Raw genomic sequence first — 24,102 nt, 5'->3', positions numbered from 1 at the left:
AGAACACATTTTATATGAAAAATCCAGTATAAGGGAAATCTGTACATGCAGAAAGTAGATTCTTTGTTGCTTAGGTTTAGAGGGTAAGGGGAATAAGAGGGTTTTGCTAAAGGGTTTCCATTTGACCTAATCAGAATATTCTTATACTGACTTTGGTGATGGTTATGCAATCCCTTGAATATACTAAAAACCATTGAATGGTACACTGGGTGAATTTTATGGTATGTGTATTATATCTTGGTAAAGATGTTAAAAAAAAAACACTTAAAATGTTGAAGATGTTAAAATGCCCCAATTTGGAATAATACATGTATTACACCCGTCTCATCCCTACCCTGTACTAGATGATCCCATCTTCCATAGGTGAAACACAGCAATTCTGGGTTGAATATAAGTCATGTTTGCATGTGTGAACTATATGCATCTAAAGCAAGTCTTTTTACATAGCCACGATGTTGGAAACCATTTGTTTTTGATTTGTAAAGAGTAAAGGGAGTATTAGTTCCACGTGTGAAGAGTAGGGTTTCATCTTCCTAAAGTTTGGTGTTGAAAATTGGAAGGAGTAGAATATGGTCAAGATAAAAACACTTTTACTGAAGTACTTTATTCAGCTCATAAAACTTTTGTTGCATGTTTGCAGATTCGAGTCTTTAGACCACCCAACTACTCCGGCACCATTGCTTTGGCCCTGTTAGTGTCTCTTGTTGGCGGTTTGCTCTATTTAAGAAGAAACAACTTGGAATTCATCTATAACAAGACTGGTTGGGCCATGGTGTCTCTGGTATGTTGTTACACTATGCTTTTTCCCTTTATTTCTTTGTATAATATTGGAAGTTGTATGGTTGTTGGTATTCAACAAAGGTGTTAAAATAATTCAGTAAGGAAGAAACAGTCTTTTCTTACTGGAAACTTATGCTGGAACGGTGAAATATCCTCATGTGAATAACAAACCACAAGTTTTAGCTCACACCACATATAAATTTACTCAAAATGGATTATGGTTCACCATATGTAAAAGCTAAAATGATAGGTCTTCCAGAAGAACACAAAATCTTTATGACACAAAAAGCACGGACCATGGAAGAAAAAATAGTAAATAGCACTTAATGATGATTTAAAAGTTTGCTCTTCAAAGAAACTGGTAACAGAATGAAAAGGCAGTCCATAGAATCAGAGAACACATTTGGAAAATATATGTGTATGGGACATGTATCTGGACTATGTAAAGAATTATTGCTACCCAGAAGACAGAATCATGGTTTTAAAAAAATAAGACAATCTATTTATAGGCAAGATGGCATATATACATGCTAACCTTTCTCTCCCACTGAAGAACTATAAACCTGGAGAGAATGCAAAGCTCATCAGGTATTTGGTGTTCCTAAAAAGTAAATGTTAGCAAGTAGATCAGGTAAGAATGCCAGTATTCAAGATGACAATTAGTTAAATAAAAAATTATCAATCTTCCTTTTGTTTTTTTTTTTCCTTGAGTTGAATTGGGGCAGTTTGGAAGAGACATATATGTAGGAGATACTTCTAGTAGATTCTTGTTTTTTTGTTATTGTTTATTTTATTATTTTTCTATTGCTCCCCAATTGTCAGGCAATCCTGTGGCAGGACAGTAGGGGCAATGAAAGCAGTTGGCAGTGGGAAACTATAGAAGCCAAACTCTTTTTTTTATTTAAAAAAAATTTTTTTTTTAACGTTTTATTTATTTTTGAGACAGGGAGAGACAGAGCACGAACAGGGGAGGGTCAGAGAGAGGGAGACACAGAATCCGAAGCAGGCTCCAGGCTCAGAGCTGTCAGCACAGAGCCCGACGCGGGGCTCGAACTCACGGACTGTGAGATCATGACCTGAGCCGAAGTCGGCCGCTTAACCGACTGAGCCACCCAGGCGCCCCAGAAGCCAAACTCTTAATGAGAGGAAATTTTCTCAGTCTATCAAAATTTACAGAACTGTACACCAAAGAATAAAAAGTCCGTTTTATTGTTTAATAATTCAGAAAATAAATAGGCAAAAGATTTGAAGTGATGCTTGACTAAAGAGACAAGAAAAAGGGCAGAGAAGCACATCAGTTCAACATGCCAATTAAATGGTAGTGAACCTGTATCTTCTGGCTTGGATGTTCTTGTGGTCCAATAAAAGTTTGAATTTTGTATACTGATATATATCCCGTAAGCCACCTAAAGCAAAGTGATAGGACCCTGTTAAAGAAAATATTGAACTTTGAGGCCTCTAAGTTAGGGTTATTTATTGATTGATTAATTAATTGTTTGGTTGATGGACTTGTAGGCAAAATTCCCATGTTCTGCACTGTGGGGATAAATAAATTGAGAAAGAGGTTATAGTCTTCCATTGCTGACTGCTGACTAGCCATCCTAATCTCTCCTCAATTTGAGACATTATGAAGAGATTAAAAGCTTGAAGGATATGAAAGGCCCTTGTGGGGTCCTCTGTGGAGACCAAGATGTCAATGTTGTAAAATAAGGGTGTGCAATTGGAAAAAAAGGGGAAGGTGGCTTGGTTAAACATGTAGCACAAATATACCCTTTCAGAAAATTGCTGTATTGAGACCCCACGCTGCTGAGTAGAACACTGTATAAATCTAGAAACAAAGTAGACTTTTTGTTTGTTTGTTTCTTTGCCACCTACAAGGACAGTACTTCCCTGCCCCACCCCCAGCTTTACTGAGGTGTAACTGACATATAACACTGTGTGAAAGCTGAGGGTATACGACTCGATTTGATACCTGTATATATTGCAAAATGATTACCATAATAAGGTTAATACTTCTATCACCTCGGATAATTTACCTTTGTGTGTGTGTGTGTGGTGAGGACTTTAAGATTTTACTCTCTTAGAAATTAACTATAGTCACAGTGCTATAAATGACAATCCTGGAACTTACACATTTTATAACTGGAAATTTGTACCCTTTGACGAACGTCTCCCTGTTTTCCCCACCCTACAGCCCTTGGAAATCACCATTCTACTCTCCCTTTCTTAAGATTCTACATACGAGGGAGATCATACAGTATTAGCCTTTCTCTGTCTGTGTTATTTCACTTGGCGTTGCGTTCTCCAAGGCCATCTCTGTGTTGCAAATGGCATGATTTTTTTTTAATGGCTGAAATGTGGGGTTTGTGTGTGTGTGTGTGCGTGCATGTGTATACACACACATACATATTTGTATATATGTGATTAATCATTAATCTAACAATGAACACTTAAGTTGTTTCTGTGTCTTGACTGTTGTGTATAATGATGCAGTGAAAACGGGGATGCAGATCTCTCTTCAAGATAAAAATGTGGTTGCCTTCAGAAATACACCAAGAAGTGAGGTTGCTAGATCACATGGTAGTTGTATTTTTAAGTTTTTTAAGTTTAACCTCCATACTGTTTTCCATAGTGGCTGTATTTTTTTACATTCCCACCAACAGTATATAAGAATTCCTTTTTGGGGCGCCTGGGTGGCGCAGTCAGTTAAGCGTCCGACTTCAGCCAGGTCACGATCTCACGGTCCGTGAGTTCGAGCCCCGCGTCAAGCTCTGGGCTGATGGCTCGGAGCCTGGAGCCTGTTTCCGATTCTGTGTCTCCCTCTCTCTCTGCCCCTCCCCCGTTCATGCTCTGTCTCTCTCTGTCCCAAAAATAAAATAAAACGTTAAAAAAAAAAAAAAAAAAAAAAAAAGAAAGAATTCCTTTTTCTTCATCCCTGCCGACACTTGTTACCTTTTATCTTTTTGATAACTAATAGGTATTAGATGTTACTTCATTGTGGTTGTGATTTTCCTTTCTAGGATGATTAGTGACTTTTGAGCCTCTTTTTACGTACCTGTTGGCCATTTTTAGGTCTTCTTTGGAAAATACTATGCAGGTTTTGTGCCTGCTTTTTAACTGGATTTTTGTTTTAGTTGTGTGAGTTTCTTATACATTTTGAACTTAACTCCTTATCCAATATATAATTTGCAAATATTTTCTCCTATTCTGTAAGTTGCCTTCTCATTTTGTTGATTGTTACCATTGCTTTGCAAAAGCTTTTTAGTGTAATGTATTCCCATTTGTTTATTTTTGTTATTGGTGTCATATTCAAAATATCGTCAGGACCAATGTTAAGGAGGTTTTTTCATATATTTTTTTCTAGGAGTTTTATAGTTTTGTGTCTTAGGTTTATGTCTTTAACCCATTTGAGTTAAGTTTTGTGAGTGGCATAAGACAGGAATCCATTTTCATTCGCTTAAGTGTGAATATCCACTTTTCCCAGGACTTTTTGTTGAAGACACTATGCTTTCTCCATTGAGTATTCTTTACTCCTTTGTTAAATACTCATTGACAATGTTTGAGTTTATTTCTGGGCTTGCAATTCTATTGCAGTGGTCTGTATGTTTTTATGACAGTACCATTCAGTTTTATTATTTTTTTAATTTAAATCTTAGTTAACATACAGTGCAATATTGGTTTCAGGAATAGAATACAGTGATTCACCACTTATATACAACACCCAGTGCTCATCACAAGTGCCCTCCTTAATACTCCCCACCCATCTAGCCCATCTCCCACCCAACTTCTCCCTCCATCAACTCTGTTTGTTCTCTGTCTTTAAGAGTGTCTTGTGGTTTATTTCCCTCTCTTCTCTTCCACTCACTTTCCCATATGTTCATCTGCTTTGTTTCTTAAATTCTACATATGAGTGAAATCTTATGGTATTTGTTTTTCTCTGATTTATTTCACTTAGCATAGTACATTCTGCCTCCATCCATGTCATTGCAAATGGCAATATTTCCACTCTTTTTGATGGCTCAGTATTATTCCTGTGTGTGTGTGTGTGTGTGTGTGTGTGTGTGTGTGTGTGTGTGTATGTGTACACTATATATATACTATTTGGTATATACCAAGTATGTGTGTGTGTGTGTGTGTGTGTGTGTATATATGTGTGTGTGTGTGTGTGTATATATATATGACACATATATATATATACACACACACACACACACATATATACACACACACACACACACACACATATATATATATACACATCTCCAAACTATACAGAGAGCCCAAATGTCCATTGACTGATGGATATAGTATACATACTACCATCAGTATACCATGGATATATATACACATTACCATCAGTATACCATGTATATACTGTGTGTGTTTGTGTGTGTGTACGTATGTGTATATATGTATGTATACATATATGCACACACACATACAGACCTACCATCAGTCAGTGGACATTTGGGCTCTCTCCGTAGTTTGGCTGTTGTTGATTATGCTGCTGTAAACATTGAGGTGCATGTACACCTTTGATTCTGTATTTTTGTATCCTTTGGGTAAATAATAGTGCATTTGCTGGATTGTAGGGTAGTTCCATTTTTAGTTTTTTGAGGAGCCTCCATACTGTTCTCCAGAGTGTCTGCACCAGTCCTACCAACAGTGCAAGAGAGTTCCCCATTCTCCACATGTTCGCTTGGTTTCCATTTGTGTGGAATATCTTTTTCCATCCCTTCTCTTTGAAATTATTTGTCTCCTTGATGCTGAAGTGAGTGTCTAGGGGGCAGCATTTAGTTGAGTCTTCTTTTTTTATACCTTTACCCACTCTATACCTTTTGAATTACATTTAAAGTAATTATTGATAGGTAAGGACTTATTAATGGCATCTTAATGGTTTTCTGGCTAGTTTTGTAGTTCCTTCCTGTATAAATTGATGCTTTTTTACAGTCGTTGCTTTGATTCCCTTCTCTTTTTCTTTTGTATGTTTTGTATAATTTTGTTTTGTGGTTACCATGAGGCTCACATAAAACATCTTAATATAATAGTCTATTTTACATTGATAATTTAACTTCAATTAACTACCTTTTACTTTTCCCCCCACACATATCTTCATTTTTGAGGTCACAGTTTACCTCGTTTTATATTGTTTGTCATAGGTTTTCATAAGTTATTTGTTATTAAATATTTGTTATTAACATTGAAGTTATTAACATGCTACCATAATATAGTATTAGAAAATTATGAATTTGAGTATATATTTACCTGTGCCAGTGCTTGTTTCATCTTGTGTGTTGCTAATAAGTCTGTTAATTTTGGCATTTCTTACAAGGCAGGTCTAGTAGTGATGAACTCCACTCCTTGTTTGGAATTTTTTTATCACTGATTCATTTCTGGAGGACAACCTTACTAAGTAAGATATTCTTGGTTGATAGTTTTTTCCTTTTAGTATTTTTAATATATCATTCTACTCTCTTGTCTTACAAGAGATAGCTTAAGGGTGGGTTCACTTGCATGTGATATTTTTTTGTTTCTGTTTTAAAAATTCACCATATTTAATTTTAGACAGTTTTATTATAATGTAATTTGGAGAAGATCATTTAGGGTTGAAATTTTATGAAAACCTATGAGCTTCAAGAACTTGTATTTTCAAACATCTCCCCACATTTGAGGCATTCTCACCCATTATTTCTTTAATCTTTCTGCCCCTTTTTCCCTCTCTTCTCATTCTGAGACTCTAGTAAGACAGGTTTTTTTTTCACTCTTTGTCATTTTTTTTGTCATTGTTCTCTCCTGTCTAGATTATTTCAAGTGATCTGTCTTCTACTTTGCGAATTATTTCTGATTGATCCAGTCTACTATTGATATTCTCTATTGTATTTTTCATTTTATATATCCTATTTTGTTTAGTTCTTTCTTATGATTCCTATCTCTGGTAAACTCACTCTGTTCATGTATTGCTTTTCTTACTTTGTTGAATTATCTTTAATGTGTTACTTTGTAGTTCACTGAGTTTTCTTAAAACACATACTTTTAATTCTTTATTGTGCAAATCATAGATCTTCATTTCTTTGTTGGTCAGTTACTGGAAAAATTACAGTTTTCCTTCGGTGGTATCATGTTTCCTTGATTTTTCGTGTCCTTGAAGTTGAAGTCTTCATACTTGAATATTCATCTCTTCTAATCTTTACTGACTGGCTTTCCTTTTAGTTATGTTAGGGAATTCTGAGGCTTTCTTCTATCTTTCTTGTGAACACACCTGCTCTATACTTCTTGGTCCCTCTGAGGTGGGGGGGATTCGGGTTTGTATATCTTCCTCTTGATCCTGTAAAACTAGAATGCTCTAGTTTGTGTCCTTTCTCCTCATGCTGCAGAGTTGGGCTGGCTCTCTGCGTTTGTCCAATTGTTATCTGAAAGGCTTACTTTCACTGCCAGCAGAGTGTGCACAGGGGGACAGCCACAGGACAGAGGGTGTGCAGGGGCTGCACGTGGAGCATGAAGGGTGCCTCTGGGCCTGCTGCCGGGAATCCACAGGTGCAGTGTCTTCAGCAACTCACTGGCGGGCTTACTGATGGATTCCACGAAGTGGTTATTAGGATCTGCGTCCTTTTGATGTGTTCCGTTCCGAGGCCTGGTTGCTGTTCTCCCATCGGTCCACTGCCCCCAACTTGTGTAGTATATGACTCAGTATTCTGGATGGTATAAGATTTGTGTCTCTTCTCAGTGTCCTACATAGCTGGGGAAGCTGGGTGCTCACTAACACACTCTCACTTTCCCCTCTGGGAGAAATCACAGAGAAGTTCTCTCAGGACACTGAGCTATGCCCCCTGGGCGGAGTGAGCTACGAAATTGAAACCATTTGTCTTACCCTCTTCAGTGCATCCAGTATTTCATTTTTAGTGTTTTTCCAGTAGTGCTGGCATTTCTCAGTTGGACTCAGCTTCCACAAAGGCACTCTTGTTCATAGGCAATTGTCAAAATCCATGTTTTTTTGGAGAGAGAATGGTAGAATGCTCTTATCCTGCCATGATGATGATATCACACACAATCAAAAATTCTTAAAAAGTCAGTACTGTCAATTTTATTATACAAAAAACAAGTTTCTTGGAAAATATCAACTGAAATTATGTCAGGAAGAAATATAAATTCATAGTATACCAGTAACCATTACATAAGGTGAAGTATTTGCAAATCATCCTTGAGAAATGAAAAAGTCCAGTAGCTTCTAAGTCATTTTTTGGCAAGGATACGTGAAGGAATTATGCCAGTTTGTCAACTTATTCAGAAGAGAGTAAAAGGGAAAACTACCCACCTTCTTTAATGAGGTTCTTGTTTGTATTCTTCGTATGGAAGTGTTTCTTTGGAGCATGATTACAGGTCAGAAAATTTCCACTTACCTCTTGGAAACTAAGCACATGACAGAGAACTAAAAACCTATGTCAAGTTAAATTCCAAGTGACTGGAAGACAGAAAAATCTGATACATTCCAATCTGTCTGCAAATTTTTTCAACAGCTAGTGAGACCACAACCACTATAAGATGCTCTTTTTCATAAGGATCTTTTGTTATTGAGAAGAGCAGAAAGTGCTAAGGGGCATAGTGTTAGTGGCAGATGTCAAAAATTGGCAAGAAATATTTCCCCCCAGAAAATGAGGACCCTGTCCTGGGAAGGAATAGTTGTGATTGGGACCTTACTTCGATACAGAAGGCTTACATGGGGCAGGCGGTAAAAGACAGCTGAGTCAGTGAGTGCTGAGGAACAAAAGGTGGCAGAATTCAAAGTACAGGCAAAGATCCACCCAGTAAAATGAGTGGCTTACCTTGAGATACTGATTGTATTTCTTGGTGGCAGTGACTCATGAAGAAATCAAGGGGAGTAAAGATTTAATGGAAGAAGTCCACCTGAGAGATAAAGGAGGTATGGCTACACAGTGGTGTCATATTTTAAAGAAATGGCCAGTTTTCATAACAACAAAAAATTGAACCACTGAGCTATGTAGTCTCTTGCTTATAGCCACTTCACTAGTTCAGGAAAAATGGGTGCTGTTCAAATATGAGCAAAATCAGAGCAATATCAACAAAGAATTTAACACATTGTCTGTACATATCTAGTGCAAGGAAATAGTTTGCAAATGAGAGCAACTGTTCCTACAGAAAAGTTTTTCCTAGGGAAAACCTACTGGAAAAATTTTCCCAGAAGGTTTAGCGAAATTATAAAAATCACTCTAGTAGGGATAATGAAATACTTGCAGGAAAGACCATAAGGCTAAGTATGAGAATTTAGAGATGGCCAGCAAATAGGAAAGGTGGCATGGCATATGTCAAATCTTGCTTAGGAACATGGAAGCAAGATTTTTTTTCTCTTTAATTTTTTTCCAAATTCAGCTGTGTATAAAATAGCAAAAGTCAGGTTGTAGGAATGGGTGGTTAAGCCATAGGGGAAGTAGAAATTAATTGAAAACCATCACAGCAATGGTGTAAAGTAGAAAGAGTGTCACTAATGCCATAGACATTACTTGATATTCATCATTTATGGTTTTAGAAAGTTAAACTGTAGGGGCGCCTGGGTGGCTCAGTCGGTTAAACGTCCGGCTTCAGCTCAGGTCATGATCTCACAGTCTGTGAGTTCGAGCCCCGCTTCGGGCTCTGTGCTGACAGCTCAGAGCCTGGAGCCGGCTTTGGACTCTATGTCTCCCTCTCTCTCTGCCCCTCCCCTGCTCATGCTTTGTCTCTCTCTGTCTCAAAAATACATAAAAGCATTAAAAAAAAAAAAGTTAAACTATAAATACAAGTGAACTTTCTTAACTAGGTAAAGGATGTCTTAAAATCTCTAGCAAATATCTTATGTAGTGATACTTTAAAATAAAGCCTATAATTACCTACTATTCATCATTTTATTAGTGGTCTTAGTCAAAGCTTAAGAACAGAAAAAAGAAATGCAGGGAGTAAATAAATCTTGTCATATTTACTTATGACTTTCCACATGGAAAATTCACCATTTATGGAGAACCAATAATACAATTATTACTAGAGTTGGAAGAGTTAATGTCCAATAATCATTAGGAATTTTATACAGGAAGCAATTTGATATATAATTGAAAATAAAATCTTTAACAATAGGAAGAAAAAATGTGTGGTACTTAAATCTAACAAAAGATGTATAAAATTTATAAATAGAGTATCAAAATTGAAACTATATACATGTATATATTTATAGCTAATTATTGCTTTCTGCCTTTTGTCTTCGTGTAGTATTCCCTCATCCTTCTATTTTTATTTTCAACAAATTAGTGGTCTTTATGACTGAGTTGGATGCAATAGGACAGATTAAGAAGACCAGGCACATCACCTTATAGCAAACATCTTCTGCAATAATATCTAGAGTCTAGATATTCAAACAGAACCCCTGTAACCTTCTAGAACATACTTAAAAATACCTCTATAATAAATGGAGAGAATACAAATGTGCGTTTTTTAAAGTTTAATATTTGGTCACTTTTGATAATTGAGTCATAATGGATGAATTATACTCTAATATAATTGGATACTAGAGATGATCTCAATCACCTTATTAAGTTTAAAAGTGTTGTGGGTTTTTTGCTCAGGCTAGTTTTCAAGTTGCTTCATTCAGTAAAGCTACCCAGGTTTTTTGATGAAAGTATAGTATGTACTTTTTTCACTGTTATGGTAAAGTTAAAACTTCTTTAGTATTTAGTGTCATACCAAATCTTGTCACTGTTTCAGTCTATCAAAACACTGATGGTCTCTCTGAATTATAGTCAGTTGACAATAGCATGCCTTCATTTTTCTCTCCAGAATTACTGTTAGAAGCTAGTAATAATCATCATTACTATTGATTGAATTTTTCCTTCTTTGGGATATGTTTTATGTACTTATTCCTTACAATAACGATGAAAAGGAATTTACATTCTCCTCCTTGTACAAACAGGGAAACTAAGATTCAATAAACTCATTTTGCTAGCTCACATAGCTAGAAAATGATTAACTAGGACCTGATCCCACTTGTCTGACTTCAAGTTCTGTATTCTTACCACGTTGCGGGGCGTCTCATAATGTGGGCACATAACTCATGTTGGTTGTTTAAACCAGTGGATGTAGTGAGCCATTATGACTGCAGATAAATGCCTGAGAATATTTATATGGTGCATAAATGTTAAATACTCGAACAGTCAGTTTTCTTGCATCCCCTGCTACATCATGCAGATTTTGCATTTCTGCTTTGAATCCTTGGAAGCTAATTACCTTGGCATAGCAGAAAATAGTCTAACATTCACAAACACATACTTGAGAAGGAATTCTTGGCAAGCATGCATGCTCACCAGTGGAAGCCTTTTAGAAGTCAGTAACAGGCTGCAGAGAACAGACATGTTTTCAAACAGTGTGTTTTAAAACTACTCTGATGATACAATGTTGAATTCAAAAAGCTCCTCTTGAAACTCCCCTTTTTCATTACTATAGAAATATACAAACTTGTGGTCTTTTCTTTAGCTACTGATGGCTTCTGGGAACTAATTTGAATCTTCTTTACCATTTTCTGCCTGATAGCCAGCCGTTCCACCGCCAAACTTGACTCTTTATTTTTAAAAAAGGGCTATTTTGAAGGATTTGTTCATTTGTTCATTTCCAATCTTACCCAATTCTTTTTTTTTTTTTTAATTTTTTTTAACGTTTCATTTATTTTTGAGACAGAGAGAGACAGAGCATGAACGGGGGAGGGGCAGAGAGAGAGGGAGACACAGAATCGGAAGCAGGCTCCAGGCTCTGAGCCATCAGCCCAGAGCCTGACGCGGGGCTCGAACTCACAGACCGTGAGATCGTGACCTGAGCTGCAGTCGGCCGCCCAACCGACTGAGCCACCCAGGCGCCCCCCAATCTTACCCAATTCTTAAGATACCCTTGCAAAGTTAAGAGTCTACCCAAAATGGCTAATCATGTATTCAGATTCTCAAACATTTGTCTATGCAAAATAACCACTATCCTGCTTTCCTTTGGGAAAGAGAACATGTATTTTGGTAATCTTTGGCAAAATATTGTCATCTGATGTATAGAAACTCTGATGAAAGCCCTGGATTGCACAGGAAAGGAAAGCTCCTAAAATAAAAATGATGAATTAGATTAGAGCAGACCCCTCGTGTAATACCAAAGGTGCAGAATGTGAATAGAGAGAAAAAAGTTTGTTAAAGAAGCTCTCTGTCCATATAGCCACTTCTTAGTATAGAACAAGTCTGTGTATAGTGAGCACTTGTGTATTGAACCTCTGCAGAAGTACCTCCCAAGGGATTACTTAGTGTAACATATCTTTAGTTTGATGGACAATGTTCTATGTTCTATGGCTTCTGCTGTTTTTGTTGTTGTTGTTGTCTTTTTCATTATTATATTTACCTTATTGTATATGACTCACAGGTAGGCTAAGAATGAAGTTTTTGCAGGGGAAAAGAAGCTGTTCATGGTGTTTTCGAGGGTATGAGACAAAATTTGCAATTTCCTTTCTATATGAGAGAGATATGCAAATATTTAAAAAGTAAATATTAGAGCTTCCTGATTCCGAATTGAAAAAAGTAGGGAAAGGAGTATTCATAAGTTCTTCCTGATCTTGAAAGAAAGTGCTGTGAACTCCTGTTTGTACGTGATGATGATTGTTTATAGAGCAGAGTAAGTTCTGGTTCTGGTTTTACTCCGTTTTCCCTTCCTCCACCCTGCAAAGGAAAAGCAATAATAGACAATAAGCATATACATTACCTGTTTTATGATGAGTTTAAAGTGGAATGGTTGAGTAAAATATTGAACTACACTGGTACATAACTTTAAGGAGTATAATATAGGTCTATAGTTTATGGTTTATATGTTTATGGTTTTATATGGTTTATAGTTTATGGTTTTCAGAAATAAATGTTGACTTGGAATATCAAAATGAGTTAAAATGTTATGCTTTATAGCTCATAGCACAGATCTTCTTGGCAACCTAAAGCTCTTTATAGATGGCTGTCATTCCAAAGCAGAAATAGAAGTGTGATGAGTAGTTATATTGATTGCATATACAAAGAAAAATATCCTAAGAATTTGCAATTAAAAACATGAAAGATAAACATCATTTAAAAAAAATCTAATAACCAGACTTTATTATCACAGTAAATCTTGGTAGGAGAGAAGCTGTTTTGTGCCTTTTAACACTGATGCTCTGTATTATAAGATGATTCACATACCTTAATGTGTCTTCTGTCTCAAAGAAATTATATCAGTTTAATTATGTAAGTTTTGTGAAAAACTTAAGCTTGAAATTAATATAAATTATTATACAGTTTTCACATTCTTGAAGAGTTGTTTGGTGTCTGCACATTGTGTTGTATCAGTAGAAATGTATTTCTTAAGCGCATTCAAAACTGCAAAGCAGCTCTGACCTCAGAATGAGCGCCTTTACAAATTTATTTGAATAAAATTATATAACTTCTAATATTATGCAGATACTGTCTCTGCGGTTTATTACTTTGTTCTCCTTACAAGTGAGAAGCAAATAAGTGCTGCTGATATTTTTTTTTCCAGTGAAGCATCTGTTGTTTGAAGACGATTCTAAACATAAATAGTTTGAGTCATTTGAAGATGGGTATGTCTGTTTGCAAATAGATAGTTTCTATATATAGTCCCATGTATACTTTTGTATTGGAGATTTGGTAACAATATAATGAAAAGAATTAATATATTTTTAGTGTATATTTTTCCTAATTTTCTATAATGAAGACCGACAATGCCTTCCATAACTCAAAAGAGTATCTTAAAACTACTCAGACATGGATGGACCTCCTTTTTCTTTCTTTCTTTTTCTTATTTTCTTCCTCCTCTTCCTCTTCCTCCTCCTTTTTTTTTTTTCTTTTTTTTGATGTTGTGTGGTTGCCTGAGTCTTTTGCTTATTATAAAGTCATAATTAAATAAGCTTCACTATGAAGGTCCAATACTTGGAATGACTGCCTAGTTTCTGTATTCCATTCCATGCTAATGGTATGCCACTCAGTAGTGGTTATAAGTAATATTTATTGAGACAGTGATCCTCAATGTAGGATTCCTTTCCATGAAATAAAATATATTTAGTCTTAAGCAAAATTACACAGATGCTCTTTTCACAGAAATTTATGGCATTTCTAGGCCATGGCTAGGACTACTGCATTTTCTTTTCTTTTCTTTCTTTTTTTGGGGGAAACTTAACTAATTTACATTTCATTCAGTTTTAGAATAAATACTTATGTTTCAGTATATTCACCTCTTCTCTGTTAATTCATGTTTAGCCGTTTATTGACCATTCAACAAGAGCTTGAAAGCCTACTATGTATTAAGAACTGTGAAGAACCATGTGGATATAAAATGATAGGACAAGGGGCACCTGGGTGGCACAGTCAGTTGAGCATCCCACTTCTGCTCAGGTTGTGATCTCATAGCTTGTGAGTTTGAGCCCCACATCGGGCTCTTTGCTGTCAACGCAGAGCCCAGTTCAGATCAGGTGTCCCCCTCTCTCTCTGCCCCTTCCCTGCTCATAGTCGTCCCCCACCCCTGCAAAAAAATAAAAGGACAAGATAAAAAAGATTAGGATATAGTTCTTGCCCCTAGAGACCTTACTTGCCTAATGATGGAGGAGAATCAACAGGATATAAATGCTCTGACTAAAATGTGTCCAAAATCTTGGTTTTCTAAGATGGTACTATTTTTTTCTTTTTTGGCTCTCCAGGAAAATGTGGCATCCAAAATGCTTTCCAAAGGGACTACCAAGTTTTCTTTGATTATTGAACTGCAGCAAATATCTGAGTAGCTTTTTTACTGTTTCAGAACATTAGCCTTTTTTTAAATTTTTATTTGAGAGAGAGAGAGAGAGAGAGAGCGAGCACACACAGATGCTAGTGGGGGAAGGGCAAAGATAGAGGGAGAGAGAGAATCCCAAGCAGGTCCACACTGTCAATGCGGAGCCCGACATAGGGGTCGAACCCATGAACTGTGAGATCATGACCTGAGCTGAAATCAAGAGTGGCTACTTAACTGACTGAGCCACCCAGGCGCCCCTCAGAGTGTTACTCTTTAGTCTCACTTTTGGTTTGAAGTCAGCCAGTGCTCAAAAAAAAAAAAAGGCTTCCGATATTATATGAAAGTTTGGACACCTGAATGTACTGTTGATTATACTTTATTTTACTATATTATACTTGCATTCAGTTTTTTCCTTCCATTTCAGTGTCTGATCACTCCAGTTTGTTACTGTGTTTCATGGCTATTTTGATGTTAAAGAAGTACAGAAGACGAAAACTTTTGATACTAACAGATAGTCTGGCTTGTTAGATGAAGCGCCAACCAAAACATGGGTCTATAGGCTATTCATCTATTGCTGAATATGAAATTAGATGGCTTTCAATTTAGTAAGTTGGTCAAATCTGCCTTCTCAGGTAACCGTTTATATTTCCATGGGGTATTAAATATTCTTACGTATTACAAAAGGATCCTCTCTGACAGTTGTGAGTATTGTGGGTGAGTGTGTGTGTGTATTATAAGCCAAAGGAAAACAAACCATAGTGTGGGACATGCAGGAGAGAAGCATCAAAGGAAAAGACTTCAAAAGGGAAGGGCTGGAGAAGGTGCAAGGCCTTAGGACATGTTTACACAGCTGAACGAGGCTGATGCTCGTAAGGAACACCTAGAGCCATTAACATTTGTCCAGGGCTGGATCCTCCTTCGCACCTGACCCTTCCTACTGTTATAGAAACCATTGACTCAAAATTCAACCTTGAAAAGCTAAACCATTAGACTCATTAACACACTTGCTTAGCTGACTTTATGCACGTAGTCTTTAGCAATTATCCTAATAAAAAGAAGCTTCATTCTGGAGTCGGGGCCTCATTCTGACTTGAGCATGAGGATCTTCACTTAACTTTGTTTGTGGACTCATCTTTTGCGAGTCTGGCCATACTTCCAGCGACACCACAGGATATTTATATGCCAAGTAAATCAAAATTTGACTTTTGCTTTTGGATGACAAAAGTAGCTTAATGCAGGCCAGTGCTTCTATTTAAAATAATTTATAAAGCTAACTAAAATAAACGAATCATCTCTTTGATTCATGGAGAGCTACTTAGGTAATGAGAACTAAAGGGTCTCAGACTTTGATAGGGAAGGAACCTTGGACCAGTCATCCTGCCAGGGCAGCCCTGGCACCAAGCACCCTATGGACTTCACCTGGCACATGCCCATTCCAGCTCAGGCTGTCCCTCCAGGGGGGCTTCAGTGCAGAGGGCAGCACAAGACTCCCCTTCTGCACCTGTTCCTGCTGGCCAGTCAAAGCCATCAGGCACGTGCAGTCTACAAAGTTCCTACAGGAGACCCTCCTTCAAAATTCATAGAGATAGCTGTGCATAATTCATAAAAATAGATACAAAGTCAAGCAAAGTGAGAGGAGTATGTTTCAAACAAAAGAACAAGGTAAAACCTCAGAAAAAGAACTAAAACAAAATGGAGATGTACAGTCCATCTGATAAAGAGTTTAAAGTAATACTCGTAAAGATGCGCATCAAAGAAGAGGGAGTGAACTTAGAACTTCAACAAAGAGAAATATAAAAAAGAACTGGTCAGAACTGAAGAAAACAGCTGAAATGAAAAATACACTAGAGGGAATAAAAAGCAGATTAGAGGCCAGAAGGGGAGTGGCAGGATATATTTAAAGTGCTGAAAGGGAAAAACTTACTCTACCCAGCATGGTTGTCATTCAGAATTGAAAGAGATAAAGCACTTCCTAGGGTCATGGTCTCAGGGTTTGTGAGTTCGAGCCCCGCATCGGGCTCTGTGCTGACAGCTCAGAGCCTGGAGCCTGATTCGGATTCTGTGTCTCCCTCTCTCTGCCCCTCCCCTTCTCATGCTCTGTCTCTCTCTCTCTCTCAAAAATAAATATTAAAAAAAAAAATTAAAAAAGAGCTTCCTAGATAAGCAAAGGGTAAAGGAGCTCATCACCACTAAACAAGCCATGTGAAAAATGTTGAAGGGTTTCTTTAAGTGGAAAAGAAAAGGCCATAACCAGAAATAAGAGCATATTATGAAAGAAAAATGTCACTTCTACAGGCAAATATACAGTCAAGACAATAAATGAACCACTTAAAAAGTTAGTTGAAGGTTAAAAGACAAAAATAGTAAGATCTATTACAACTACAACAACTAGTTAAGGGACACACAAAATAAAAATGTCAAGATGACAAAAACAAAACATGGAGAAGAGGGGAGTAAAGAAATTATCAGCTTAAAATAGACTGGTGTGTATATATGTATATATAATCTCAATGTATATGAAACTCATGTAACCAGAAACCTACAACAGATACACTAAAATAAAAAGAACCAACGCATAACACTGAAGGAAACCCTCAGTTGATAAAGGAAGTGACCAAGAGAAGAAACAGAGAACTACAGAAACAACCACAACACTATTAACAAAATGGCAGTAAGAACACACCTATCAATAATTACTTTAAATGTAAATAGACTACTCTAATCAAAAGACATAGGATAACAGAATGGATAAAAACAAACAAACAAACAAAAAACCAAGACCCATTTATATGCTGCCTACAGGAGACTCACTTCAGATCTAAAGACACAGAATGAAAATGAAGGATTAGAAAAAGATATGCCATAGAAATAAAGAGAAAGCTAGTGTAACAATACTCATATCAGACAAAATATACTTTAAAACAAAGACTGTAAAAAAAGACAAGGGCATTACATAATGATAAAAGGGTCACTTCAAGAAGAGGATGTAACAACTGTAAATATATATTCAACATAGAGTCACTGAAATGTATAATGCAAATATTATCAGACATAATAGAAATTGACAGTAATATGATACTAAGGGACTTTAATGCCCCACCTATATCAATGGATAGGTCATCTCGATAGAAAATCAATAAGGAAACTTTGGCCTTGATTGACAGACCAGAAGGGCTTAATAGACATGTACAGAATATTTCATCTAAAAACTACAGAATACATTTTCTTTTCAAGTACACACAGAACAGTCTGCAGATCACATTAGGCCACAAAAGAAGTATAAAATTCAAAAATGAAATCATCAGGTATTATTTTTGACCACAATGGGATATCTAGAAGTTAGTTACAAGAAGAAAACTGAAAAAAACACAACACTTGGACACTAAATGATGAAGAAATCAAAGAGGAAATAAAATCACACCATGAGACAAATGGAAACAAAGCTTTCCAAAACCTACTGGAAGCACCAAAAGCCACTGTAAGAGGGAAATTCATGCCACCACAGGCCTATTTAAGAAATAAGAAAAATCTGAAACATTCTTAACTTTAAACCTAAAAGAACTGAGAAAGATGAGCAAACAAAGCACAATGTTAGTGGAAGGAAGGAAATGATGATCAGAGTGGATTAAATGAAATAAAGATTTAAAAACTACAAGAAAGGTCAATGACACTAAAAAGTAAATAAAACTAGGGGCAACTGGGTAGTTCAGTTGGTTGAACATCAACTCTTGGTTTCAGCTCAGGTCATGATCTCACGGTTTCATGAGTTTGAGCCCCGTGTTTGACTCCACGGACAGTGTGGAACCTGCTTGGGATTCTCTCCATCTCTCTCTCCTGCCCCTCCCCGGCTTGCTCTCTCTCAAAATAAATAAAACATAAAAATAAAATAAAAAAAAAACTAAAAGTGTCTTTGAGAAGATCAACAAAATTGATAAACATTTATTTAGACTCAAAGAGAAAGAGATTGACCAAATAAATCAGAAATAAAAGAGAAGTAACTGACACCACAGAAGTACAAATGATCATAAGAGATTACTACACACAATCATATGCTAATAAACTGAACAATTTATAAGAAATGGATAAATTCCTAGAAATTCCATCACTCTGAAGACTGAATCGTGAAGAAATAGAAAATCTGAATAAAAAAAAAATTAAAAAAAAAAAAAAGAAAATCTGAATAGACGGATTACAAGTAATGAAATTGAAGTAGTAATTTTAAAACTCTCAAAAAACAAAACTCGAGGACCAGATGGCTTCACAGGTGAATTCTACCCAAATATTTAATGAAGCGTTAGGACCTGTGCTTCTCAAATTATTCCAAAAAATTGAAGAGCAAGGAAAGCCTCCAAATTCATTCTGTGAGGGCAGCATTACCATGATACTGAAACCAGACAAAGACATTACAAAGAAAAGGAAACTATAGGTCGTCTCTCATGAATATAGATGCAAAAATCCTCTATGAAAATTAGCAAACCAAGTTCAACAATACATTTAAAAGTGTTATACATCACAGTTGGAAGTGTGAATTATGCAGGGAAGCAAGGATGCTCAACATATGCAAAACAGTTAATGTGATATTTATAACACATTCACAAGAGAAAGGGTGAAGCCCATGTGGTCATCTCAGTAGATGCAGAAAAAGCACTTTAAAGGGCAACATTCTTTCATGATAAAAACTCAGCAAAGTTGGTTTCAAGGGAACATATTTCAACATAATAAAGTCTATATATGACAAACCCACAGCTAACATCATACTTAGTAGTAAAAACATGAAAGATTTTTCCTCAAAGATGACAAAGAAGACAGAGATCCCACTCTTGCCACTTTCATTCAATGAAGTATTGGAAATGCTAGCCACAGCAATTAGCCAAGATAAATAAAAGTAAAGAAATAAAACTGTCATTTGAGTTGATACAATACTGTATGCAGAAAATCTTAAAGCATCCACCAAACTATTAGAACTAATGAATGAATTCAGTAAAGTCCTAGGATAAAGTTAGTGTACAGAAATTGTCATATTTCCATACACTAATAATGAGCTACAGAAATAGAAATTAAGAAAAAAAAATCCCATTTATAATTGCATTAGAGAGAATAAAATACCTAGGATAAAAATTAACCAACATGGTAATTCTGAGGACTATTTAAGACGTTGATGAAGGAATTGTGGAAGACACAAATAAATGTAAAGATATTCTGTGCTTATTGAATAGAAGAATTAATTTTTCTAAGATGCCCATACTTACCCAAAGCAGTCTACACAGTGCAATTCCTATGAAAATACCAATGGCATTTTTCACAGAACTAGAACAAAGCATCCTAAAATTTCTATTGAATCACAAAAGACCATGAATAACCAAGAGATTGGCATAAAAACAGGTGCATAAACCAGTGGAATAGAACACAGAGCCCAGTAAATAATCCACACATAAATGGTCAATTAATCTATGAAGGAGGCAAGAATGTACAGTGGGGAAAAGACAGTCTCTTCAGCAAGTGGTCTGGGAAAACTGGGCAGCTACACAAAAGAATGAAACTGGAAGACGTTCTTACACCATACACAAAAATAAACTCAAAATGGATTGAAAACTTCAACGTAAGATCTGAAACCATAAAACTCATAGAAGAAATCATAGGCAGTAAGGTGTTGGACATCAGTCTGAGCAAATTTTTTGGATCTGTCTTTTCAAGCAAGGGAAGCAAAATAAACAATTAAAATTAAATTAAAATAAACAAATGGGATTTCAGCCTTTTTTCTGCACAGCAGAGGAAACTAGTAGCAAAATAAGAAGGCAACCTACTGAATGGGAGAAGTTATTTGCTAATCATTTACCTGATAAGGGCTTAATATCCTAAATATATGATGATCTTACACAAGTTAATATCAAGAAAACAATCCAATTAAAAAATGGGTGGAGGACTTGAATAGACATTTTACAAAGAAGATAGATTGTGAAGTACAATAAATTAAGATACAGATTGTCAACAGCACATTCAACAATGTTCAACATCACTAATCGAAGAAATGCAAATCAAAACCATAATGAGCTATCAGCTCACACCTGTCAGATTGGCTATTATCAAAAAGACAAAAAGTAACAAGTGTCGATGAGGACACAAAGAAAAGGAAACCCTCATATAGTGCTGGTGGGAATGCAAATTGGTATGGTCTCTATGGAAAACAGTATGGATGTTCCTCCAAAACTTAAATATAGGAATACCAGATGATTCAGCAATCACACTTCTGAGTATTTATCCAGTGAGAAAGAAAACACGAACTTGCAAAGATCTATATACACTTGTATGTGCATTGTGGCATTATTTACAATAGCCAAGATATTTAAGCAGCCTAAACAGATGAATGGATGAGGAAGATGTGGTGTGTGTGTATATACTGGAATGCATGTTTATTATGTATATATAATATGTGTGTATATATATAATATATGTATATATAATATGGATGTATACATTATATGTGTATGTAAACATATATGTAATGGGATGTCTATATAAATACTGGAGTATTACTCAGCATATGCATCCCTTTGTTTATCACAACGTTCTTTAAAATAGCAAAGATATGGAAGTAACCTAAATGCCCATTAATAGATGTGTGAATAAAAAAGAAGTGGTGTATATATTCAAGGGAATATTACTTAGTCATAAAAAGAATGAAATCACACCATTTATGACAAAATGGATGGGCCTAGAGTCTATTATGCTGAATAAGTCAGAGAGAAAAGTACCATATGATTTTGCTTATATGTGGAATCTAAAAACCAAAACAAATGAACAGGCAAAACAGATACAGACTGGCAGATACAGGAAACAAACCGGTTCCCAGAGGGAGATGCCGGGTGACATGCATACTAAATCAGGGGGATTAAGAGGTCAAAACATCCAGTTATTGAGTTAGTCATGAGGATGTAGTGGACAGCATGGGGAATACAGTAAGCAAAATTGTAATGACTTTGTATCTTGACCGATGGTAACTAGATTTTGTTAGGATCACTTCGTAATGTATACAAATATTGTATTACTCTGATGTACACTTGAAATTAATAGGGATTGTATGTCAATTATACTTTTTAAAAATGAGGCCTAGTAGAATTTATTTGGCTTCTGCAGCCGCTTTTATACTGGAGCCAATTGCTGATTTGGGCAAGAATTGAAAATCCAGTCCAGGTCCCAGCAAAGGGGTACTGTAGAGAAATGGAAAAATAAGCATATCTTTTGGTACAAATTTCATTATTCTCAAGCACAGTCCGGTTGTTTGCTGATGGAGAGTGGCTGAAAGCCCTAAGCATCAAGTCTCAAAAGCAGAGTATTTTTCAGTCTTGGGTTTAAAACGGATGTGGGAGCCACCTGTCTTTGAAAATCCTGTCTGAGTTCAGTCAAGAGAGATGGCGCTTTATCAGGGCCATTACCCGTGACTCGGTCATTACATTCCCTGATTGGATTAAGGCGATTACACTTTACTAATAAATTTGATAGTATTAAAACAGAAATTAGACCATTTTATCCATTCATCAGTTGATGGACACTTGGGCTGTTTCCATTAATTGACTGTTGTAGATAATGCTACTATAAACATTGGGGTGCATATATCCCTTTGAATTAGTATTTTTGTGTTCTTTGGGTGAATACCTAGTAGTGCAATTGCTGGATTGTAGGGTAGTTCTCTTTTAAATCGGAGGAACCTCTGTACTGCCATACTGTTTTCCAGAGTGGCTGCACCGGTTTACATTCCCAGCAACAGTGCACAAGGTTCCCCTTTCTCCACATCTTCGCTGATACCTATTGTTTCTGATGATGTTGATTTTAGCCATTCTGACAGGTGTGAGGTGATACTCGTAGTTTTGATTTATATTTCCCTGATGATCAGTGATGCTGGACATCTTTTCTTATGTCTGTTGGCCATCTGTATGTCTTCTTGAGAAAAATGTCTATTCAAGTCCTCTGCCCATGTTTTAATTATTCATTTGGGGGGTGTTGCATTTGATAAGTTCTTTATATATTTTGGATACCAACCCTTTATCAGATGTGTCATTTGCAAATATCTTCTCCAGTTCCATAGTTGCCTTTAGGTTTGTTGATTGTTTCCTTCGCTGTGCAAAAGCTTTTTATTTTGATGAAGTCCCAATAGTTTATTTTTGCTTTTGTTTCCCTTACCTCAGAAGTATCTAGCAAGAAGTTACTGCGGCCGCTGTCAAAGAGGTTGCTGCCTATGTTCGCCACTTGAATTTTGATGGTTTCCTGTCTCACATTTAGGTCTTTAATCCATTTTGAATTTATTTTTGTGTATGTTGTAAGAAAGTGGTCCACTCTGAATCTTTGGTATGTTGCTGTCCAGCTTTTCCAACCTCATTTGTTGAATATTTTTTCCTGCTTTGTTAAAGATTAATTGACCATACAGTTGTGGGTTCATTTCTGGGTTTTCTATTTTGTTCTGTTGATCTGTGCACCAGTACCATACTGTTTTGATCACTACAGCTTTGCACTATAAATTGAAGTCTGGAATTGTGGTGCTCCCAGCTTTACTTTTCTTTTTCAAGTTGCTTTGGCTATCTGGGGTATTTTGTGATTCCATACACATTTAGGATTGTTTGTTTTAGCTCTGTGAAAAGTGCTGGTGGTATTTTGATAGGGATTGCGTTAAATGTGTAGATTGCTGTGGATAATAGAGATAATATAGACACTTTAACGATATTTGTTCTTCCAATCCAGTCCATGAAATGTCTATTTCTTTGTTTCATCTTTGATGTCTTTCAAGAGTGTTTCATAGTTTTCAGAGGCTACAGGTCTTTCACCTCTTTGATTAGATTTATTCCTAGTTATCTTCTATCTTATTTGGTGCAGTTGTAAATGTCTTTCTGCTGCTTCATTATTGGTGTATAGAAATGTGCCAGGTTTCTGTACGTTGATTTTGTATTCTGCAAATTTGTGTATCAGTTCTAGCGATTGTTTTTGGTTGAATCTTTTGGGTTTTCTACGTACAGTATCATATCATCTGCAAATAGTGAATGTTTGACCTCTTCTTTGCCAGTTTGGGTGCCTTCTATTTCTTTTTGTTGTCTAATTGTTGTAGGTAGGAATTCCAGTACTATGTTAAATAACAGTGGTGAGAGTGGACATCCCTGTTGTGTTCCTGACCTTAGAGGAAAAGCTCTCAGTTTCTCCCCATTGAAAATTAATATTAGCTGCAGGTTTTTCACATATGGACTCTATTATGTTGAGGTATGTTCTTGCTAAACCTACTTTGTTAGAGTTTTTATTATGAATCGATTTGTACTTTATCAAATGCTTTTTGTGTATCTAAATGATCATATGGTTCTTATTTCTTTTATTAATGTAGTGTATCATGTTGATTGATTTGAGAATAAATGAGCTTTTAAGTATTGCTGGATTCTCTTGGCTATCATATATTAAAAATTGATGTGTTTCTGTTCATCAGAGTTATTGGTCTGTAGTTCCCTTTTTTACTGTAGTCTTTATCTGCTTTTGGTATCA

The 24,102-nt window shown here is 36.1% G+C and overlaps 1 protein-coding gene across 6 annotated transcripts in view; it reads left to right on the top strand.

The window, feature by feature from the left end:
- Positions 1-24,102, top strand: part of TUSC3 (tumor suppressor candidate 3) — a 270,582-nt gene that overhangs the window by 155,770 nt on the left and 90,710 nt on the right. For all 6 annotated transcript variants that reach the window (XM_042983058.1, XM_042983060.1, XM_042983061.1 and 3 more), the window contains exon 5: positions 641-781. In XM_042983058.1, the coding sequence (XP_042838992.1) occupies positions 641-781 (141 nt within the window). The remainder of the gene's footprint in view (positions 1-640; positions 782-24,102) is intronic.

This window comes from Panthera tigris, chromosome B1, assembly GCF_018350195.1.
Source record: "Panthera tigris isolate Pti1 chromosome B1, P.tigris_Pti1_mat1.1, whole genome shotgun sequence".
NCBI lineage: Eukaryota > Metazoa > Chordata > Mammalia > Carnivora > Felidae > Panthera > Panthera tigris.
Note: the sequence above shows the minus strand (reverse complement) of the source record. Positions and strands in the feature narration are given on the sequence as shown.